The sequence below is a fragment of the Hemibagrus wyckioides genome, linkage group LG02 (genome assembly GCF_019097595.1).
Source record: "Hemibagrus wyckioides isolate EC202008001 linkage group LG02, SWU_Hwy_1.0, whole genome shotgun sequence".
Lineage (NCBI taxonomy): Eukaryota > Metazoa > Chordata > Actinopteri > Siluriformes > Bagridae > Hemibagrus > Hemibagrus wyckioides.
In genome coordinates, this window is record NC_080711.1 from 6,252,431 (window position 1) to 6,275,145 (window position 22,715).

Consider the following 22,715-nt stretch of genomic DNA (forward strand, 5'->3'; position numbering starts at 1 on the left):
CATTTACATCCCAGCCTCAGAGTTCACTTTTGGTGGTGAAAAGAGATAAGTCCATCCGAAACAACACTTCTTTACTGAGCCATAGCCAACACACACACACACACACATGATATATAACTATATAAAAGAGCTGGGAATGTTTTGGAACCACAGCCATAACCATCAGTTCATCTCTACAGTTTCCTGTTAATACTGATTAGTGAACAGAGCAAACTTTGTGTGTGTGTGTGTGTGTGTGCAATGTCCTTGAGTACTAACCCAGGGTTGAACCAAGTCATAAGACATACAATCTTGTCGAGTGGACAAATGATTCTACTACTTCTTTCCTGCTCTCTATAACACACACACACACACACACACACAGAAGTATTTTGGCTTTTGCAAGTGCAGTGTTTTTGCTAGTCAGCTGGCTACACTGTGCTAGCATGACAGAATTTCTGAAAGGATTTTTTGTTACTGCACCTTAAATATTCATAATAATGACTCAAGACACTTGGTAAATAGCTAGCATGAGCTAACCTGTGAGGATTGTTAACACTTCCTCATAAATATTTAATTATCTTTACTGCTGATGCTTGTTAGCTAAACCTGAGAGGATTCTGACAGGACTTTTCAGTCATACTCATTAATGATCATAATGTTAACCAGCTAGCTAAATTAGTCTTAACCTGACAGACCTTTGGGGACAATTCATTCATATTTATATTCATCAATACACATACAGTACATCACATACTGTTTATCACTAATGCTAGCTACCTTGCTAACATAAGCTGACAGCATTTTTGAGGGAATTTTTGTCAATTACATGAGTTTTCAGAAGCTAATAAGACTTAACAACAGGATGTCTAAGGGAATTTTAGTCATATTCGATAATTAGTAATGTCCAGAAGCTAACACAAACTAACCGGACAGGATTTCTCCGGAAATTTAAGAGTCATATGACTCTTTATAGTCATATTTGATAATCGTTAATGTCCAGAAGCTAACATAAAATAACTTCATAGGATTTCTGAGGGAATTTTAATCATTATAATTATTCAATATTATTATTCAGTATTAATGTCTGTAAGCTAACACAAACTAACCTGACAGGAATTCTGAGGAAATTTTAGTCATATTCAATAACTGTTAATGTCCAGAAGCTAACAAGAAGCAACCTGGCTTTCTGAGGTTATTTTCAATTCATTTTCATTAACTCTTATTGTTCAGAAGTTAACATGACCTAAGCCGACAAATATATCCAAATGAAATTGTAAAAATACATTTGAGGACCGGTTTTCCACTCAGAACTGAAAGACACGATGCTTGCTAGGTTAGTTTGCGTGTTTGTTTTCCCTTGAGGTTCACCAAAGGCAGTCTACAATGGTCTAGAATTTCAAGCAGACGTTGAAAAGTCATCAATTATTTATTATTTTTACATATTGACCCAAATGGTCACAACTAAGCACTATCATTCACAGCAAAAGTGTAAATAAATAAATAAACGAACATTCAGGTGAAAAGTTCAAGTGTGTGGAGTGTTTAAGGGACTGTGTAACTGTGTGACTAGTAGCATGACGATAACCTGATGCAAAACCCACAAAGAGAGGAAATGCAAAAACCCTCAGATCTCCAGCCTATCACACATTTACGATCTGTGCAGAGATACAGGTGGAGATATCATGCATGCAGGCTCCGAGCAAATAGAAGCAGACACGTAGCATGACGTATAGCTTTTGGTAACTTCAGGGGGTCTTGTGTTGATGTAGATGTGGAATGATATGGCAAATTATATTATATGTATGATGCATATTTGATACACAGCATGAAGTAGAATAAATCCAACATACTGTATTAAAAAATATTACACAAAATGTTTGAAAGACAAATAAGTTAGTGTTAGTTAGTGCCATTAGTGTTGAATCTGGTTTTTGTTACTCTAAGTAACAATGGAGTGGGTTACGCTTTCAGAAAACAGTACTGTCAGTTTAATAAACAAAGCTGGCAGGACTGCTAGCGTAAAAGAGAGAGGGGGGGGTGAAACCCTTTCACCTGACCAAATAAGGCAGAGGCTTGAAAGACAAAAAAGAGAGGAGGAAAAATGCTGAAGGGGACACAACGAGACAAAAAATGTTTGGAAAGTACTAGAGATTGTGAAACATACACAGAAACACTGCACACACAAATACACACAAGGGGACAAGATGGAGGGACTCAGATAACGAAAGCTCACGTGCAAGTAAACAAAAGCAGAAACGAAGGCTGGTGTTCCGAAAGAGGAAAAAAACTTGGAGACATAAGAAAGAGATGAGAATAGAGATGGAGAGTGATAACTGTAGTCCTCCCTGCCCCCAGGAGACTTCACTCTCTGCCCAGCCCATTTATCAGTGTATCAGCCTGCCTGGACACGATCCTCAGAGAAACTGCACACACCCGGTCTAATCGTTTTACACGCACATCAACGTGCTCACAGCAAAAGTAACTAAAAGCATAATGGAAAATTATTAATATAATTTATTTTGTATGTTTTAGTATTCTTCACATCAGTCCATTACCCTTAAAAATGCAGCCCTGGTTTTAATTTGGTTTTACTGAGCAGTAAGTCAGATCATGAGAGCACTGCATGCTGGGAAGATGTGACGCGTGGCTGTGTTTTCAGATATTTCAGGTAACAATTTCCAAGCTGTGAGATTATTTCACTTCCTTTCTCTTATCCTCAAGGATCCCAGCAGGCTCCATGTTAATGTACACTAAGTTACACTGGTTTATATACACTAAGGAAGGAGTTGAGTTCACTTATACCACAACGCTATTGAATTCTCTAAATTGATTGGAGAATAATTTCAGATTCAAGGCATATCACAGGATTTTCATATGCTTTGCTATGTTATGAAACAAACTCTTATGGCTGACCTTCCAGATGAATAGACGTGTAACGTTTTCTGTTTATTTATGAAGCTGTAACTGTACGTTTTCCAAAACAGGAAATTTCCATCCTCCAGGAAGCAAAGTTTTGTTTTTTCTTCTGTAACATGTCAAGCTGCATTTTTCTAACTTATTAACTCCGAGAAAGGAAGCAAGAAATGTGAGACCGGTGAGGTGTTTAATGCTGTGCTAAGTGGTAACAGGAACTAACTTGTTGTGCAGCTGTTACTCGACATTAAACATAACTGTAAATTGAGTGCTGTTAATGAAAAAATAATACACTGGCAAATTGCTCTGTTAAGCGAAAATCACACTGGGTCTGCTTTAAGATTCTGTTCGTCTGTCTCATAAATATGTCGTTGATTATTTTCCCATAACGACAAGCCCCTTTTACATCCAAATATGTATGCAAAAAGACACAGTAGCACACACATACACATACACACACACAGATCATCCCATAAACACACATGCACACACATGCATGCAAATCAGTCCAACTGACTGAGAGCAAAGAGACTAAAAAATAGATCATGCTAACTAAAGGAGGGATACACACTTATCCAGTCACGCAATATCCACACACATCCAGCACACAGACTGAAAGTGTGAAGTTATAGAAGTGTGTTCTCCCTCTCCTTTACTTTTGGGATAACTACAGCACATCAGTCCTGATCCCTGTACTACATCCAGTACAACACAATACACCACCTCTGCTTGTTCCTTTTGCTCCAGCTTCCAAAATATTTCCCTCCTTCTCTCTCGCCCATGCTCCAGCTATCTCTCTGTTTTGGTCTCTTCTTCTGCAACTCACAGGAATTCTTCCCTTGTGGGTGGACTGGCATCTTGCTCTTTTAAAGAAAACTGCCCCCTGCCATCCACTCAAAATCCTGACCTTATTTAGTCTCTGAATACAGAAATTTATACACGAGTCACGTTGCTTAAACAAGCCTAATAAGTCGGTGACTCAAATATTTATGTCAAGAAAGTACTTCATATTCAGATTTGCATTAAGCAGAAACATAGGTGAATTTCCTAGGTTAAAATGACACGCGCTACTCAGGCTATGAGAAAAATCGCAGGTTTACATTAACATTCTAAAGTTATCATTCGTGTTGTAACAACTTACATAATACACAGGCCCTTATATGGCAGATTTGAAACTGTGTGTAATTGTGGATATTGCGATGTTTACTGTAAGTAGATTTAGGTCTATTTAATAGTGCAAGAAGTCTCGAGGGTCAGTATGTTCTAAGAGTCATCGTTCCTTTGCTTTTCTCCGTAATTTATGCCTTATTAATGTCAAGAGAAAAAAAAGGAGGGTGATGAAGGAATGGCTGTTTATCTCTAATACGACTTCAGTGATAAGTAAGGAATAACACAAGGCAGATATTTCCGTAATAGAAAAACATTAAGCAACAGTGGGTGGGGGAGGGGCAGCTGGGGGAGGGGCAGTTGGGGGGGGTTCTTGCTGTTGTAATGCGGCACAACATGCAAGCAAGCAGAGCGCCGCTACCCCCCTGAAGTGCATTATTTTTGTATGACGGAACAGTCTGGAGTTGTGTAATCCACTTATATTGCAGCAATTTGCCAACGGTTACGATGTTTAATCTATTAATGAATGAAATGTCTCACATTTTAATTGTATATACTTAAGATTTATTGTTGTGGACCGTCTGAGAGACAAGACAGTAACTGTTATCACCTGCATTACAGCTGCAATAAACAGTCATTACCTTACTAGCCTCTGTCTGTCGCTCGATATCTGATCTCTCTTTCTCTCTCACACACACAGACACACACACACACTGTAAAATGGAACAAAATGAAACAGACATTAAGTATGCTTACACCTGAGACTCCTTTTTATAAATATTAAATAAGTCTCCTAGCAAAAAACTTCACATCAAAGTTTATAAGTTGGGAAATCTCTTTAGTATTATTCTGACAGTATGCAAATCCCCAGGTATCAACGGTTACTATAGAAACAGTACTGTATTATAGAACAAGCCCATCCATGTTATAGCTGGAACTACTTTGCATTGTTATACAAAAATAACCTGACCAATCAGGTTTCAGCATCAAACCTAAATATAGACAGATTTTTTTTAAATGTGATGTCATTCTTTAATGAATGAAACAGTGGTAGTTTTGGCAAAGTGCTGTCGAATAGAAGGAATAAAGCATTCATGCTTCGAAGTGATAAAAGCATCACACCAACCAATCATAGACTGTTTTGTTATAATAGCCCACTACATCATGTTTCTGTTCCTTTATAAGCACCACATATAGCAATGCTGGATGTAATACTTTTCTTCACTCAAGGACAAAATCCTGCAAAATAAGGCATTTTTGTTTTCGTCAAGCGCTGCTACAAATTCGGAACCTGTGCTCTCTATTACTGTAGATGTTTGACTATTGGATAACAGACGTTTCTGGGAAATAAGAGAGCTCGAGTAATGTAACAGAGATCAGGCAGAGAGGAGAGCACAGCGCCAAATGGATGAAGCAGTGAGAGGATCAATAAGCAGCCATTATCTGTGTATGTTCCTGTTCCTCTGGGAAAACTGCCTGATGCCAACGCCCCAGCAGAATCAGACCAGACTTCACATCACTTCTGCCCTTTGAATCTTACAGAGATCTGTTCATCGTTAAAGCTGGAATCCTTACACGCACTGGAGAGCCAATGCGTCTTCAGCGTTGAAAGATCTAAACGCAGAATAATTACACTTTAAGGGTGTAGGTTTGTTTTTTCTGATTTAACTACAGCTATTCATCTCTGTATTCTATGCATTTTAATATTTTACTCTTTATCTCCTAACCACACACTAAGGTGTAGCTCATTCCATTGTAGAAGTGGGTGTAGTTTGTTGATCCATATCTCAGCGCTGTGTGTTACTCCAGATGGATTTTTATTCATTATCCCAGATAATAATGATATCGTCCGGCTGAGAGGTCAGTGTTTCCAAAGGCTAGGTTTGATGATAAAAGTTCAGATCACTTTTAGAGTCAGGATGCTGCCATTGGTTAATCCCCAAAAAAATCCCATTAGGCTAATTTATATAATGTACGAAGTTGATAGACACAATATCCATCCATCTATCCATCCAACCATCCATCCATCCATTTGCTTTAGCACTGTATCCTACATAGGGTGACAAGGAACCTGGAGCATAAGCTGGGGGACACCCTGGACGGGGTATCGACTCATCACAGGGCACCAATTAGCCTACTATGCATGTCTTTGGACTGGAGGAGGAAATTTGAAGCACAGGAGGAACATCCACACACAGAGCTGACACATGGTCGTAAAAACCTGGAGGTGTGAGTCAAGCCACCATGTCCCCCAGGGCAAATATCCCTGTCCCCAAACCGCCCTTTTTTTTATCACCGCCGGTTACTTCCTGTTGTACAGAATTATGCAATATGTGTGACAATTAAGGATACAGAGTCTCTTTAAAAAAGGGTTCTATGCCAAAAAAATATTTTTGGACGTGACTGGTTGCCTTTCCTTCCTCTGAACACGTAGTCTCTGAGCAAACAGAGATGTCTGTTATCTGGATTACGAGTTTATTCCCACACATTTATCTTATGTCATGCATATCACGTATCATTCACTGTATTTTGTCATGCAAAGATCAAATCAGGCAGAGCATCAGATATCAAATCTCAACCTTTCCTTTTAGAAGCCCTTTGTTCCGAAACTCTTCAGAAACATGACACATGACTCACATATGACTTATTTTTAACTTGCTGGAAAACTTATGATCCGGAGTCGACTGAATGGGGAATTTTACATCAGAGCTCCATTTTTTCACATGCCTTCTCCATTTCAGCCTCGCTGCTTTCTGAAACGATGATGCGGTTCGAAAAGAATACAGAGACAGACTGAGAGAGAGAGAGAGAGAGAGAGAGAGAGAGAGGCTTTGGGGATTTTTAGTTCTGATGTTCTGCAGTGTCTCTGTTCCACAGTAAAGCTTCACTGATCCAAATCAGAGCAGTGGGCTGAACGTTTGTGATACGAGCACACAAATTGAAACAGCGTGTGTCGGGGAAATGTTGGGAGAGAACTCTGTAACTGGACTGATCTGGTCAATGTAACAGTAACAATTTTTTTCCCTACAACATCTGCTATCGGTTAAACATTCCTTAGAACAAATGAGATTTTAAAGAGGGTTTAAACTCGCTGTAATGTAGCCGACACTAAGGTGCACAAACTCCTGAGTCAAGTTAATAAAAGTGAAAGTACTCGTCTAAGCAAAACTCGGATAGATTTAAGATACCGCCGCGGATTTATAACTCGTTACAGTGCAAAAGGACAAGAGTCAAATTTATTTCAAGTGTTGTGAATGAATGCGAACGGAAATCAGCTTAAGCTAACAACAGCTACATCTAGAATGATAATAAACCTTAATGATACAAGCTAGTTTGAAAATTACATGTATTCTTACACATAATCTTTAATCCTTGCATTTTGGTGTGAATGACCAGCTTGTACAATAACTGTAAATCACAGACATGTACTAACATCGGTACGTATTTATAGTACAAATAGTTATCAAGACTTAATTCTGAATTTAAGCAAAAGATGGTCTAAAACTTAGACACTTCTCTGTTACATATGACTCTTTTGTATTAAAAAAAGGTACACAATATTGGCTCGAGCAAAGACATTTTAAGATGGTTGATTTTAAAAATGGAAGTTTTCCTGTTCTATGTTTTACAGTGAAGCAGTATTAAGTTGGCAGAACCCAGAAAAGCAATTGTACTGTAATAACCAAACTATGAGCTACCCTCAGGACCTAAGTCACCAACTTAAAGGCGCATTAGGTACGATTTGTAAAAAAAATAAAATAAAATAAATATAAAAAAGGTCTCTAGTGGTTAAATTAGAGGAGATATAAATTAAGTGATTATTTCTTTATTTATTGAGCCTACCCCTGTAAACACAAAACCTTGAACTCAAACCTTTTTGTATTTTAATTTTTTTTAATTAGAGAGTGTTTCCATTAGCAAGGTCTGTCATAAAATAACTTGGACATTGCTTGGGAGCCAAATTACAACTCCATTAACATGCAAAATTTTGTGTTGGGGGCGTGGCTAACAAAATGACTGACAGTCCAACCATAAACAAACATTCTTGACTGACTGGCAGGTTTTCAAACTGTAATACACTTGTTCTGGCATTAACTATTACTTTTTTATCACTTCTAGATATTTTCCCACACTATTTGTACGAGTGGGAATTGAAATACATTCAAACTATTCATTAATTAGTCAAATTTAATTAGCCAACTTTTTATTCAGCACATGCTGAGATATGGATATGTTCCTTGTTCTTGTTGTCAAAGCCACTGACATTTGAGTTAGATAGCAAGGCCATTTTAACTCATCTGTTTCAGGATATGTATTGAATACAAAGTAGAAATTTAATCATCTTAAGGAAATCTTCCAGGTATAATAACAGGAATTCTGATCATTTTTTGTAGTAACTTCACTCCTTCTCACTTCCGAACCTACGTAATTATTATTACAGTCTATGATTTGTACTAGACTATACATAACAGCCGTTTTCAGTTCCAGTAGTCAAAACTTTGGCACAGGGTCACTGCCTGGACCACAGTGTTCCATCATAACAAGGCTGAATCATATGATATCGATTCTCTGGCTAATTCAAATGCTGAATTATTGATCACCTATCGAGCTCTGTATAATATAAAGCTCACAAGAGAAATAAACACAGCTAGCCAAATATCAGAACTGCTGAGAACTGACTGCTGAGAGTTCTTCCTCCATTTTTTTTTCTGAAGCAGTTACTGGATATGCTGTAAAAAGTGTGGAGATCTACTAGAAAGGGTGTGCCCTTTTTTACAAAAAGGGGTATCTTTAGTAAGTCAGCCTTTGGCCTGATATTAATACAACTATATTAAATGTTAAATACACACGATCACAACTGCAAGCAAAAAGATTGCAGAAAGGTTCTTAGCACCTCGGGGTTATTGGTGGGAATGTCAATATAAACAAATAGAGATGTTTTTTAATGATAGTTCCCATTCTACATTATGTGAGTGTATAAATTCATGATAGTAATTTCAATAATAAATTAAACAAGTTCAAACATATATGGACATTGTATTCTTTTTGTAAGATTTTTTTAATCAATTTTCTCAACCAGCACAGTTACAGAAAGTCATTTGCATATGCAAACTTGACTGGCTCTGATGTTTTCTGATGCAATAACACTCAACTCTCATTCATTCAATAACAAGTCAAGTCTTCCTTTCTTTAGAAACCTCTTCGCTGCATTTTTTTCTTTGCTCAAAAGTCAAATGAATCTATAAAAATGTTTTATAAAGGTTAAAGTAAGTTAAACATCTTGTTTTGTGATGTTCATAACCAAATGGAAATACCTGATTATGTATCTTGATAATATTAGCTAGTTTATCGTACTGACTCAACCAAGCACTCCTTCCCCAGTCTATAAAAAGTAATCATAATAATACTAAAAAATAATAATACGTTTGTTTTCATTCACAGTATGAAGCCTTTTTATTCAATCCAGCAGCTTTTACAGGTGTTCTTTTACTTGAAGCTCATACCCACTTACAGTATGGAACAGATTTGTACATTTGACACCAGTTTTTATCCTCTCTCTCTCTTTTTCTGTGACCCTTTTTAAGGTAATTGAATCAAGTTTCAATTAGGCATGGAAGGAGAGAGACAAAGACAGAGTGAGAGAGAGAGAGAGAGAGAGAGAGAGAAAGAAAGAAAGATACAGACAGACAGACTCATGTTGTAACCACACAAAAAAATGAATAATACATAAATATTCAACATTTATTAAATTAGTTTCAGCCACTTCATCATCCTTTGGGAGAAAATTTTCCATTCCAACCTTATTACCTTAACCACTTTTCATGCCCCTCTTTTTTTCCTTTCTCTCTCTCTTTCTCTCTCTCTCACCCTCTGATTAGGTCAGGGGCCTTCACTTAGACCCATGTGATGTTTAATACCATTAATGCACATACCATTTCTGAACACACTCATGCTCCTAGTCACAAGGACTTGAGTAATGTATGACTGCACTAACAGCCGCAAATGTGATTTTCCGGCTCAGGAATCACAGAATGGAAGTGTGTGGAAACTTTAGTTTTCCGGTGTGCGCTAAAAACGACAGCTACGCTGCCGATCATGTACGGCACAGGCCTCGCATTACTCTGACCTCATCTTTATAAGAGTTCAGTTTCTGAGCAATTAATCCACAGTGCATAGACAGCTTCCTGTAACGCTTTCCTGAAAGCTCAAACCGCTGAAGCAGAGGATGTAACTACAAACTCCGAACTGCTGACTCTGCCTTGTGTTTGTACTGAGTCTGGGGTTTTTTTAAGCGCTTTACTGAAAAAGCAGCTTTGGACCTAGGGTATATTTTCAGGTCAATATTTTAATAATTTGTTGCATAATCAATTTATTTGTAACAGCAGTCTGTCGCTTGTTAGAAGTATAGAAATCCTGGTCCAGATCCTGATGAATAAAAATAAATCCCTTCAAATATTAAAAGGAACCGAGCCTTATAAGGCGAACTGGGAATGTACTGGAAATTTCCGGAAGCAACAAATAGAAAGTTCAAGTGTACAAACTTTAAAAAAAGGGTCAATGAAACTATGGAAACTACAGCATACAACAGAACTGCCATGTCCTTATATGATCTTCAATTTTTATACTTTTTACCCCCAATTACTCAGTGCATATCCTCATGGGATGCTCTGGACTAATAAGAGGATATGACTATGCTTCAAACTTCCTGTTTGAAGACAAAATTCCCAAAATCGTGCCCTGCCCCTATTCCCTGTAAAGTGGCAAGGATTATGTATCCTCTGTTGACCTATTTCAATGCATTGTGGCATTTCATGAGCATCTTTGCTACACTTCTGAAGGAAAAAGTAGTGTAGTGATTGGGAGTGATTTCCTTTAGTTAGTGATGGACAAATCAGCAGCCCACGCTGACTTATAACTCTCTTGATAGCATAATCACCTCATGAGTCAACATATTTAGATGGGAAAAGGCTCGATAATGCCTTTTAAATCCAATGTGAGGGCAGAACATCAAATCTAATAGACCTTGACTAGCAGCTTTCTGACTTTTTTGAGGTCATAAACACATGTTACTTCAGAAACTATGTTAGAAAAGGATAATTACATGGTATAGTCATTAATTCTTCCATAGCTAAATATCCTTTCATATGTTATTACATGTTAGCTACCACTCTTCAGCTTAATCAATTACGTTTCTGAGAAACAGAACCACAGGACTGGGCAGAACACTGGGCTTTTGACTTTGTCTGGTGCGCTACTTCATAAATGTATGATTTGTCCACTGCTGACAGTTTTTAGGAAGCCTCCATAAACAGACAAACACACAGGCAAAAACACTGCTTTTTTCATTACCAGGCATGCAATTGGTTGCAGAATTGCTAAGGAAAAGATTTATGTGATTTATGAAACACATATGTGTGACAAAAAGGACGGAAAATGGCTCAACAGAAATGAAGAAGAAGAGAAATTTATCAGTTGCAGGTGAAGTGATATCACTGCAACATCCAGATGCTGGCAAACATGTGGTGCCTCTTTGGGGTCAGTGACTCTCTTTAACTGTTAATGAAAAGAAGGCTGAGGACCCAAAGAGACAGAGAGAGAGAAAGAGAGAGAGAGCAATGTCTATCTACAGTACAGGCTCAAAGCAAACACAGATTTGTATTTTGTGTGTGTATTTTTCATTGTCAGGCTCTAAGGACAAAATGATCTGATACTGGTACTAGACTGAAACTTAGGATATACTCATATTCTGATCCAGTGAGCCATTTTACCCCTTTTTTAAATTCAGTGGAACGACAGACCAAGTTACTGTGTTAACGTCAATCCCAGATGATACCTTCACATCTGCAGTGTATCAAAACTGAAAAATAAAATAGAAGGACATCCATATTTTTTACATACAGACCCAGAAATATCCACATATAACAGATGGTGTGAATGTCCCAGAGCTGACTTGTCAACGTGAATAAATCAGATCAATTGCATGAGCTCATCTCTGTGAACATTACAAAGTAATGAGCTGTGAGCATAGCGTCCTGCGTCCATAACTGTCTCGCCTACCCCTACAAACCAAATTCCCGCTGGCATAATAGCCATGTAACTGTTATTAATCATTCATTCATTTACTCTTCTTCAGTGAATCATCTTATCCCGATTACGGCTGGAGTGGATCTGGAGCCTAGCCCAGGAACACTAAGTACAAGGTGGGAACACACCCTGGCTGGGATACCAGTGCATCGCAGGGCACCATGCCCACACACACACACACACACACACATTATCACACTCATTCACACCTAGGGGCAATTTTGCATAGCCAGTCAACCTACTCACAAGGAAACCAGAGAACCTGTTGGAAAGCAACACAGACATGGTGAGAACATGCATAACTCCAAACAGACAGTAACCTGAACTTAGGATCAAACCAAAAACCGTGGAGCTGTAAGACACCAATGCTACCCTCTACACCACCATGCCACCTATTATTGTTAGGATTATATCGAAATACAGGAAAAGGACACACACCCCTTTGGGATCAATAACGTACATTATTCATCGTAACTACTAGTTAGTAACATTGTAATACCTCAGTGACAGAGCGCGCGCTTGGCATGCGGCCATCCCGACAGAACTAAACGGCGGGACGCGCCTTTGCTGCAAGCAGGACCGCGTTTTATGTTGACACACTGTTTAATGCTGCAGTGTGCGATTTGGGACGTTACCCATACCCCAACACTTCTGATTACCGTAGTCTGACACTTTCCAGCCGCCTGTGCCATCAGAAATGTGTTTCAGGCTACACACACACACACACACACACAGGCGGAGCAGCTGCGCAATCGATTAAACCGATTTAAGTGCTGAGGAGGTGCCGTAAATCAGCGCCAAAATAAGTGCAGGAAAGGCGAATGGCGCTAAATGAAGCCAAGCTGTTCCCTAAACCGTGTGTATACACATATATACACACACGCGCGCGCGCACACACACACCATGGCGATTTAATCCTCTTTGGAAAGAAATCACGCTCTGCAACCAAAGCGCAACCTCTTTTCTTATAAATAACAAGATAAAAAAGGTAAGAAACAGGTAAAAAAAAATCTCTCTGAAACTCAAACTCTGTGTGATGACCATCAGCATGACCGCAGCACTTACTTCGCTTTCTGGACACGGCGGAATTCCAACAAGACAAAACGCCACTCCATTCATTGGACAGCTGGACTCCGGGAGGATCTGTTAAGCTGAGAAGGCGCGGTATGCAAACTAAACAGCGTTAATGCTAAACCGCAACAACAACAAAAACAACAAGCAAGTTTATAGGTCCGCATTCAGATCTCCGTATTTCGTCCCGGTCCGCTCTTTTCCGTTGTTTGGTTTGTTGGCGCTCGTGTCTGTCCCTCCCTCCTCCCCTCGGCTTCACAGCTCAACTCTGAGCATGCATGAGGAGACTCCTAGGCTCAAATCTGCGCAGAAATAAAAGCCCCCCCCCTCCCTTTTTTATGGTCCTCTATTGGCTTGCCGTAGTTCTGCTGCCCTGCGTGAGCGCAGAGCGCGCGCAGCGCCCCTTAGCGGTATCATGAGAACGGTGCGTTCACTTTAGAGGGTCTCAGGCCCTGTTCACACCTTTCACTAGCATCGTACATCATACATCATACATTGTTTCCTCAGGAGGAACTGTGTCATGCACATTTATTGCATCTGTCTTCTGGCTGAAATGTTTTCTGAAACCTAATGCGATGTTCACACATATAGCGACATGACACGAGCAAGAGACTAGATGTGGGCGTGTCCAGCAGTGTGACAATATTTCAAAAAAGTTTATGCAAATTTAGGGCAACTTTGTGCAGCAACTACCAATATTAGTGAAGATAAAATAGTGCATGTGCTCCATATACAGAGGCACAAGTTCTAAAACATGATGCATGGAAAAACGTATCCAACACCATGGGCATTCAAAGTAAATTCATTAATAGTGGAAATGCTGTCATGGCAAGCAGTAGATTGAAGACTTTATAGTGTGATAAAATCGCTGTATTTATGAACACAGTATAACTCATGTATATATATATATATATATATATATATATATATATATATATATATATATATATTATCAGATCATCCAGGACACATGTTAATGCCAGGTGTGAACTGGGCTTCATACTGTTTCCATTTCAGAGACCCCTTTATCTGTAAACCTTCAGCTGTTTAGCTGACATTTATTAACTGGAGCTAGAGAGCTTTTTATTCCTGAAAGGTCCTGAAAGGTCCAGTCTTATTTATAGCCTTGCTGTCCCTTACTGCCCAATTTTCCACCCAGTTAGGTCTCACCAATTCCCACCCACTAGCTCCCTCTTCCCTATCTCACACAACCTCTGCATTTTTTCCAACTGCTGATCAAGCTATAAATATATATATTTAGTTTAAAACATTTTGCATATCCATATCCATATATATACATGTTTGTTTTCTCTTGTTTTCAGTCCAAATATACAGAATATCTCAGATTTCTGTAGTTCTACAGCGCGGCTCATTGGTTTAGGCCGTGTTGTAGTTTGAATCAGATTCTTTGACGTTTTAGAAATGTCTTAAAGTGGAGTATTTTTGACAAATGCAACAACAATGAATGAAGTTGAGGCTTAGGCTGATTTCTTTCTAGCACAGACTGTAGCTTCTACCAGCCTTATCAGTGACAGTGACATGTCTGGTGATTATACACAAAAGACTGACACATAAATTTGAGTTGATTTTTTTTCAAAGAAATTAAACAAAAGGGCAGAACAGAAGTGTAGCAAAAGTTTTGTGGGAGTTTTTTGGTTTGAACAAAGCAGTTACTCTGTTATACCATGTTTGTTATTCAGAAGAAACAAAGCTTGAACCCAGTAAAACATTATTTGACTCAAAGCACTTAAAAAAATTACAAATCACAAATATAGCAGACAAACTTCCTTTAAGTGTGTGTGTGTGTAATAATTTATTCATATTTCTTTGCTATTTGCTATCAAAGACATCTGATATGATGCATCGCTCAGCCGTAATAGTATCTTCGTCGAGCCATCGATAGATTTTATGGCTCCAATCTAATCTCACAACCAGCCATCACTGTGATGTTAAACTGTCTGAGCATAATTGTGTTTATTAGCTGGAGAGGAAAACAAGAACAGTTTGGGCTCAAGTGATTTACATGCTTTAATTTCACTGCACATGCACTATTCAGAAGGCAAAAAGCCTCAGTTTGTGGCTGTGAAACACAAAGAGCTCTTTGTGTCTGGATAAAGAGGTAGGTAGGGAGTAAATACATAACAGTGGAGCGAAAAAAGGGAAAGGGTGAAAAGCAAAGGGGGTGCCGAACTGCAAAGAGAGAAGGACGGAGCTCATTATTTCCATCCTGAGTCACACTGCAGTGATGTGGTGAAAATGCTGTACGGCTTTGCACACACCCATCAGTGACACAAACCTGATGAGGGCTGAATGCTCCTGAATTAGGCTCTTAAAGCTTTTACAAACTACGATGCATGCGATTTATTTTACAAAAATATAGAGCAGTCACATTAAGGTCAAGTTTGAAGAGTTCAAGGCAGAAAAAATAATACAGTGAATTCCATCTCTATATACAAAAATGAAGTACATCATAAGGGGGTCTGTGATTTATTTATTTTCTTTAATATGCTTAAGCAATCCATCTTAATCAAAGTTATTACATTTATTATTATCCAGACATTTCTGATGTTTCTATGACCTTTCTCATAATCTAAACTTCAATAAGTTTAAAAAACCAAAAACAAGAGGGCTTATAAATAATGTCCATCTGTTGGCGGTAGATTTTTGGAATAGAACTAGTTACGCTTCTAAAAATAGAAAATATACTCCTGTCACGCTTAAATAATGGTCAAAAATAAATCTCTACTGAAGGGTTTCTTGGAATTTACTTAATAAAAAGTTACTAAAAGTTTTGATGTAAATAATTCGATTTAGGATGGGAAAGTTAATCCTATATACAGTATATCGTGTTCATGGCATACTTTGTAGAGCAGGGTCGGGTTTTTTTGGCATACAAATTTCAATAATGCAGCCTATATGCGTGGGCTTTCATAGCAGCAGCACCAGAAACAATGCAAAGTTTAAACAAGGGCTGATCAATCTTTCCCCGCAAGACTGTAAATGACGGTAAAGCAGCAGCGATTAATGTTGCTCAAGTTTAAGCAATCTTATCACTTTAATACTGGAAAACAAAACAGTGGCAGACTTTAGAATGAAAGTATAACCATAATTACGCTATTTACATTCCATGTGGGTATTACAGCACAATATACCCCACTTATCCGAATTACAGTTCCTTCTAGGAATGGTTCTCAAATGCAGACTTTGGTTTAGGATTATGCATAATCTGTGTTAGGATGGCAACAAAAAAAAACGTTTGCATGAATCACTTGCTTCTAATGTTTTTTCTTTGAATTCGTCGTCTTTTTGTGGGATGTTTTCCAGATGACTGTGGTACCACTGAGGGATTATTATTGTTATTATTTTGGTTGGCAGAATGTTTTGTATGAGCCAAACACATATAAAATGGTTATACGAGTATACTATCAGAGCAAATGAAGTCCAAAATGCTCCAGGGTAAAATATTACAGACAGAGAGGTGGTGATAATAATTATAATAAACATCTATTAGACTAATTGATTTGAATGTGTCTTAACTGGATTGTACTGATGCACTGGATTGAATTAAACAAATTGTGGAAGAGTGTGAGGGGCAGTGAAATAACCGCATAGAGAGAGTAAGAGAGAGAGAGAGAGAGAGAGAGAGAGAGAGAGAGAGAAGGAAGGCGTGAAAGGGGTGGGGAGCGAGAGAGAGAGAGAGAGAGAGAGAAAGAGAAGAGAACAAAAAGTTAAAAAAAGAGAGAGAGAGACAGAGAGAAATAATGAGGAAGAGAGAAAAACAATGAGAGAGAATGAGAAAAGAGAGAGTGAGAAAGACAGAGAGAGAGACAGTGAGAAGGAGAAAAAAGAGAGAGAGAGAGAGAGAGAGAGAAAGAGCGACAGACAGACAGACAGTGAGAAGGAGAAAAAGAGAGAGAGGGAGAGAGAGAGAGAGAGAGAGAGACAGAGTCAGAGTGAAGGAGACAAAAGGGAGAGTGAAAGAGAGAGAGAGAGAGACAGAGTGACAGAGAGACAGACAGACAGTGAGAAGGAGAAAAAGAGAGAGAGATAGAGTGAAGGAGAAAAAAGGGAGAGGGAGAGAGAGAGAGAGAAAAGGAGGAGAGAGAGAGAGAGAGAAGAAGAAGAAGAAGAAGAAGAAGGGTTATGTAGTGGTGAATGTGGCATTCAAGGCCTTTACTAACAAACTTTACTCAGCCCATGTGCTTCCCATTAGACAAGGAGCAAGAGATAAGAGCAAAAACAAGGCAAGGACAACAAGAGATGTCCTCAAACATCTCCTCAGCCCATATCTTTTTCTACAAGCTGCAGGAAAGCCTGTGATGTCATGAGGTAATAACCTGTAATAATAGGTTCATTACACGTGACCTACAGTTCATGTATTTCATGTAATAGTGGCTTTCAATGGATCTAGTGGACTGCCAAAAGATAACAGAGTGTAAATAAGAAAAAAGAGCAGATTCTGTAAATAGTCCTCACAGAGTACAGGAACGAAGCAGGAAATGTGTAGAGCTCAGTCAGAACGGAAATAATTGAAAGTAATACAGGGAAAGTGTTAAAACCGCAGAAACATGTATTTACATGTGAAAATGCCAATGTGGAAACTTGTACACAGATTAAACTTTTGTCCTGTTTCTAGATCCTCTCCATTAAATATAATACAACATTCTCAATTTCTTATTTAAACATGCCAAATGATCAGACATGCTGATTCACGGCTTCATTCCTGTGCTATTTCTCCGGAAACTCAATTTACTACACTGCAATTTTTTATACCTCTGATAAGAGAGAAAGAGAAATAGACGTACAGAGACAGCTGACATTTTATAAGGAAAAAATCTGATTAACTGAACACATAACAAGTTCAGATGCTTCTAGACAGAAAATAAAGTGCCACTATGTGTCATGAAAAATATAAAATGCTGAACAGGCTCAAGCCGGCAACAGGAAAAGATTTACTCATGTTTCAGAAGGAGTAGTGAGACAGAAAAGACAGAAAACAATGAAGACAGAAAATAATGCTGTAAATCTGTAAGTAAGAACACGGGAGCAACTGTTATGGATGTGATCAGATATTCAGCAGGAACTGTAAAATAAAGCACATTTACACACTGTATGCTGGCTTTTCGTTTATTTTTTAACCACCTATAAGTGCTCAGTCATATTTCGATTAAAATAGCTATACACTGGGAAGAATACAGGCTTAACGTGATTAGTTTTTATTTTATTTTTGATTAATGAATATCAATAAGCCTGTGTTCCAAAGTGAATATATCTGTGGGTGTCCCGCTCACTGTGTGTGTGGTGTTTGCATATTCTCCCTGTGCTTGGTGGGTGTCCTCCGGGTGATCCGGTTTCCTCCCACAGTCCAAAGACATGCTTCTAGGCTGATTGGAGTCTCTAAATTGCCTGTATTGTGTGATTGCGTGAGTGAATGAGTGTGTGTGTGTGTGTGCCTTGCGATGGTTTGGCACTACGTCCAGGGTGTATCCTGCCTTGAGGCCCGATGAAGCCCCGTGACTCGATGATAGGAATGAAAATGAAATGAAAGTGAAAGCATTTCAGCCATACACACACATACACAAACACACACTTACAGAACACATGCAGAACGCCACAGGAGGTCTTTCCTACCAGTTGCCATAACTCCTCCCCTTTCAGTATTCCAGTGGCCATCAAACTCTATAACTCCTCCCCTTTCAGTATTCCAGTGGCCATCAAACTCTATAACTCCTCCCCTTTCAGTAGGGAGCAGTGCTGACTCCATGAACACTAACAGTATCACTGTGCCATTATATGCACTATCCCAATTTTACAATGCACGTTAATATGTGGTAGCTGATGGGCCCCTGAGCAAGGCCCTTAACCCACAATTGCTCCATTGTATAAATGAGTTAAAAGTCGCTCTGGATAAGCGCATCTGCCAAATGGCAGAAATGTAAATATAATATCGTGTGTAATACATATATAATAAAATGTGCAATATGTTCTTAGTTCCCTAGCACCTTTTTTGTACTTTTTAAGCATTTTTGTATATGTACAACATTTCATTTATATTTCTTGTAGTCTCTGACAAAAGGATTTCCTTCGGGATGAATAAAGTTTTATCTTATCTTATCTTATTTCACACACACAGACACAGACACACACACACACACACGTTATGGGTATATAAGAGTTTCAGTAATGGAAAGCATGTTAAAGTCAAATAAAAAAAAAGGCGTGAAGTTTTGTTTACAGTGTGTGTGTGTGTGTGAGAATCCATGATTCGGGATCATGCTGGCCCTTCTATCTGACAGACGTGTGACTCAGCATGTGTATATGTGTTTGTGTGTGTGTGTATGTCTAGAGGGGACCAGAGAGATCACTAGGACAGTGAACACCCCTCCACCCCACCCTCCCGTCCCTCCATTTTATTGGATACAACAACCTACCATAAATCTGCACTGCCCTTTTATCACCTCTACTGACAGCTGTGAACAGCATGAACACTGTAAACACACCCAACCTTGTTGTGGAGATTATTTAAAGCCCTCTGCATTACTGTAGTTAAAATGCATTTGTATCTTTCCTAAACTGCTAAAAGTATAGTACATCACCTGCCTACCCAGCACTACTGAATAATTCATCATTCAGCTGAATAGATATGTGGATATTGTAGGGCTGCTGAGTGACAGATTTGATTTGAAAGATGACAGGCAGCTGTGGTGAGAGCTGCTAGCATAATGTCACTGTTAATAATGTTCTATGATGTATTGCATTTGTTTCTCCTGTATTCATGATGGCATAGATGTGAACAGTGAAGTTCACACTAATGTTTAAAAAAAAGAAGAAGCTGTTTTTATGTTTTCAGTCCACTTCCTGAAAAGTCTCCAAAAAACTCAGGTGCCATTACATCATCTCTGTCATTTTCACAGACTGTAACACGAGCCTGAGTACCCCGGAGCTGTGAAGTGAAAACTCTCCCCGCTGTGCCAGCATGCAGCCCATCCAAGTACCTAATACAAAAAAAGGGTATAATAGGATGTTCTGCCATCTTGGAAGTGTGAAGCATGACTTCGAAAAAGCTGCACGAAAGATTTGTTTGAGCAAAATATGTCTTTGCGGTGATCATTTTGAAATTTTCACACACTGACGCAGGCTGCTCCGGGCTAGGCCTCAGACATGGCCTGAGTAGCAGTTAGGAAACAACAGGTGACATGTAGAGATGTCCTGTTACCCAGAGGAAGCACTTATGTGGTAGACTTATATAAGTGTGTCTAATAGGCTTTAACAAACATGGGTAAAAAAAAATTCTACTTAAATCTTAAATTTAGTGACCAAATTATTGGACACCGTTTTTGATATTCTGTGTTTGATGATCCTGACACCAGCAATCAGCTGAGAGTCAAAGCTATGGCATTAAGGTTAAATAAAGTGTTGTGGCCTACAGGTTCCTCATTGTGTTCCTGTACCCAGAGAAGACGTGCATGTGGCATGCGTTTGATCCTATAGTTTGTTTCCTGTTCTTGCTACACGCACATTTCCCATATCCTCTTACCTCAAGAGGTCCACACAACACATACAACCACCATTTCTTCCCTGTTTACATCACTGCCTTTTAAAGCTGAGGGACAAGAAGACCTCAGATGAAGCCCCTGCTGAAAAATTCACATCAAGCACTACGTTCTCATTAAAGTCATCACGTCATACTATCAGTAATGCTAATGCTACTTGTTTTTTTTTGTTTTTTTGCTGTTGAGGGGTCAAAGTTCATGTTACATCACATGGCATTTCCACTCCTGTGAAATTCAATGGCAGCTATCTACCAGGAAATGCCAGTCAGACGTCCTCATTTCCTGTAGACTCCAGGCACCAGACACCGATCAGAACGGATCAGACGCCGACAAGAGGCTGTTAAAGAAATCACAAGCTGTAATCTAATCTATATAACATATGTGGGCTATGCATGAAGCCTGTAAAAGGAACTGTACTGAATGCAATCTCCAGACATGAGACTCCAAACTGGATTTATCTCCAGACTGGATTTATGTGTCGTTCACACAACAAAGAACCGAAACGTTTGTGGTTGAATGCAGTATTACAGGAAATATCGATTGTGTTTTCTGAGCCTTTCTCTTATATCCCAAAATGTGATGGTTTAATATTTCCCTGTTTTTAAATAATTTATTTATTTAGTCTTTATAACTTGAATCATTGTTTTCAATATAGCCATGATGATGCGTTCATGAGAAAGTTTACAGCACACATTTAAGTGTCACTGCTTTGTAACAATTAAAGATAAAGCTTTTCATGTTTCTAAATGCTTACATGCTCGTGCCAGGCCTCATCTTACACATATCATATAATTCATATCATTTTCATCCTCATTCAGTGAGCCGTCATGCTAAACAGGCCACAAACGGAGCTTTTGCGTATTTCCACACAAAAGACCTCATGATCCTGGAAGCAAGAGCGTATCAAAAATGGCACAGAAGAAGAATTGTGCAATTGAACCTACAGTAAGATGATATGATAATAGAGGCACTGCACTGAAAGAAAAGATCTAGTTCAATGAGACAAACAGCAGACAGCCAGAACTAGGTAAACAGAAATCAGGGCATAAAATGCCTATTAGACTAATACAACCTGACATGCAGTGAGTAAATGCTGAACGAACATCACAGAGACACACACACACTCAAAAACATACCTTGTTTCTTTGTCTGTGTTTTATCTACTTCTGTAAAAAATAAATTAGGATGATAATAGGGACATTTACACAAATTCTCCTCCTACAATAAAACGTCAGTCAGCCTAGCTGAGCTCATATTAATCAATTATTAATTCACTTGTTTTATTCTGAGCCACACAATATCTAAATCCGAGCCTTAGATTGAGTCCCATGTGCACAAACACTTATATCCTGTTATATCCTGGATGCAATATCCAGTAAAGACACATCTCACATCCATCTTTCCATCCTGTGAGAAGGATTTCAGAGATTAACTAACAACTGATAAGTGCAATGAGAGCTGGGTGAAAAAAAGGCGAAGGAGAAGGATGACCCCAGAAGATATAGAGATACATACCCAGAGACTCTTCAAGACACTTAGGAGAGGAAGATAAATGGATGTAATTGTGTCAAAGGAGTCTAAGTCATAGTTTCCAGTGGATCATTTGGTGATAGATAATGGTTTGTAGGAGTGTTAGAGAAGATAGAGACAGGGAGATTTCTCAGAGGGAAGAGTCCTGAAATGCCCTGTATGCCTGCAGAGCTGATCTAATACATAAAAACCTTTTAAAAATGTATACTATTGGACTTCCATATCGCAAAATGATTTCAGACCATACAAGATGCTATTTTCTTTGCTATTTCGTCCCATTATTTAGCAACATTAAACTGTTCGCTCCATGGCAAATTTAAAGAAGTAAACTTCAGGAAGCAAACAAGTCTCGGCTGATCGATTGTGTTAGGGATAACGGAAAGAAATCGATGTGACTTTGGCTGAACTGTTGCTTTGAATACTGAAATAACAATAGCGATCGTGAGTTTGCATGTGTATACAAATTGCAAATAG

The 22,715-nt window shown here is 38.7% G+C and overlaps 1 protein-coding gene across 2 annotated transcripts in view; it reads right to left on the reverse strand.

Annotated features, from left to right (window-relative positions):
- Positions 1-22,715, reverse strand: part of arhgap23a (Rho GTPase activating protein 23a) — a 76,118-nt gene that overhangs the window by 47,326 nt on the left and 6,077 nt on the right. The window contains exon 1 of one of the 2 annotated variants that reach the window (XM_058404729.1): positions 13,153-13,432. The exons of the other annotated variant lie outside the window; for it this stretch is intronic. Coding sequence (XP_058260712.1) covers positions 13,153-13,206 — 54 coding nt within the window. The 5' untranslated portion in view covers positions 13,207-13,432. Of the gene's footprint in view, positions 1-13,152; positions 13,433-22,715 lie in introns of those variants that run through there. 2 annotated transcript variants of the gene reach the window in all.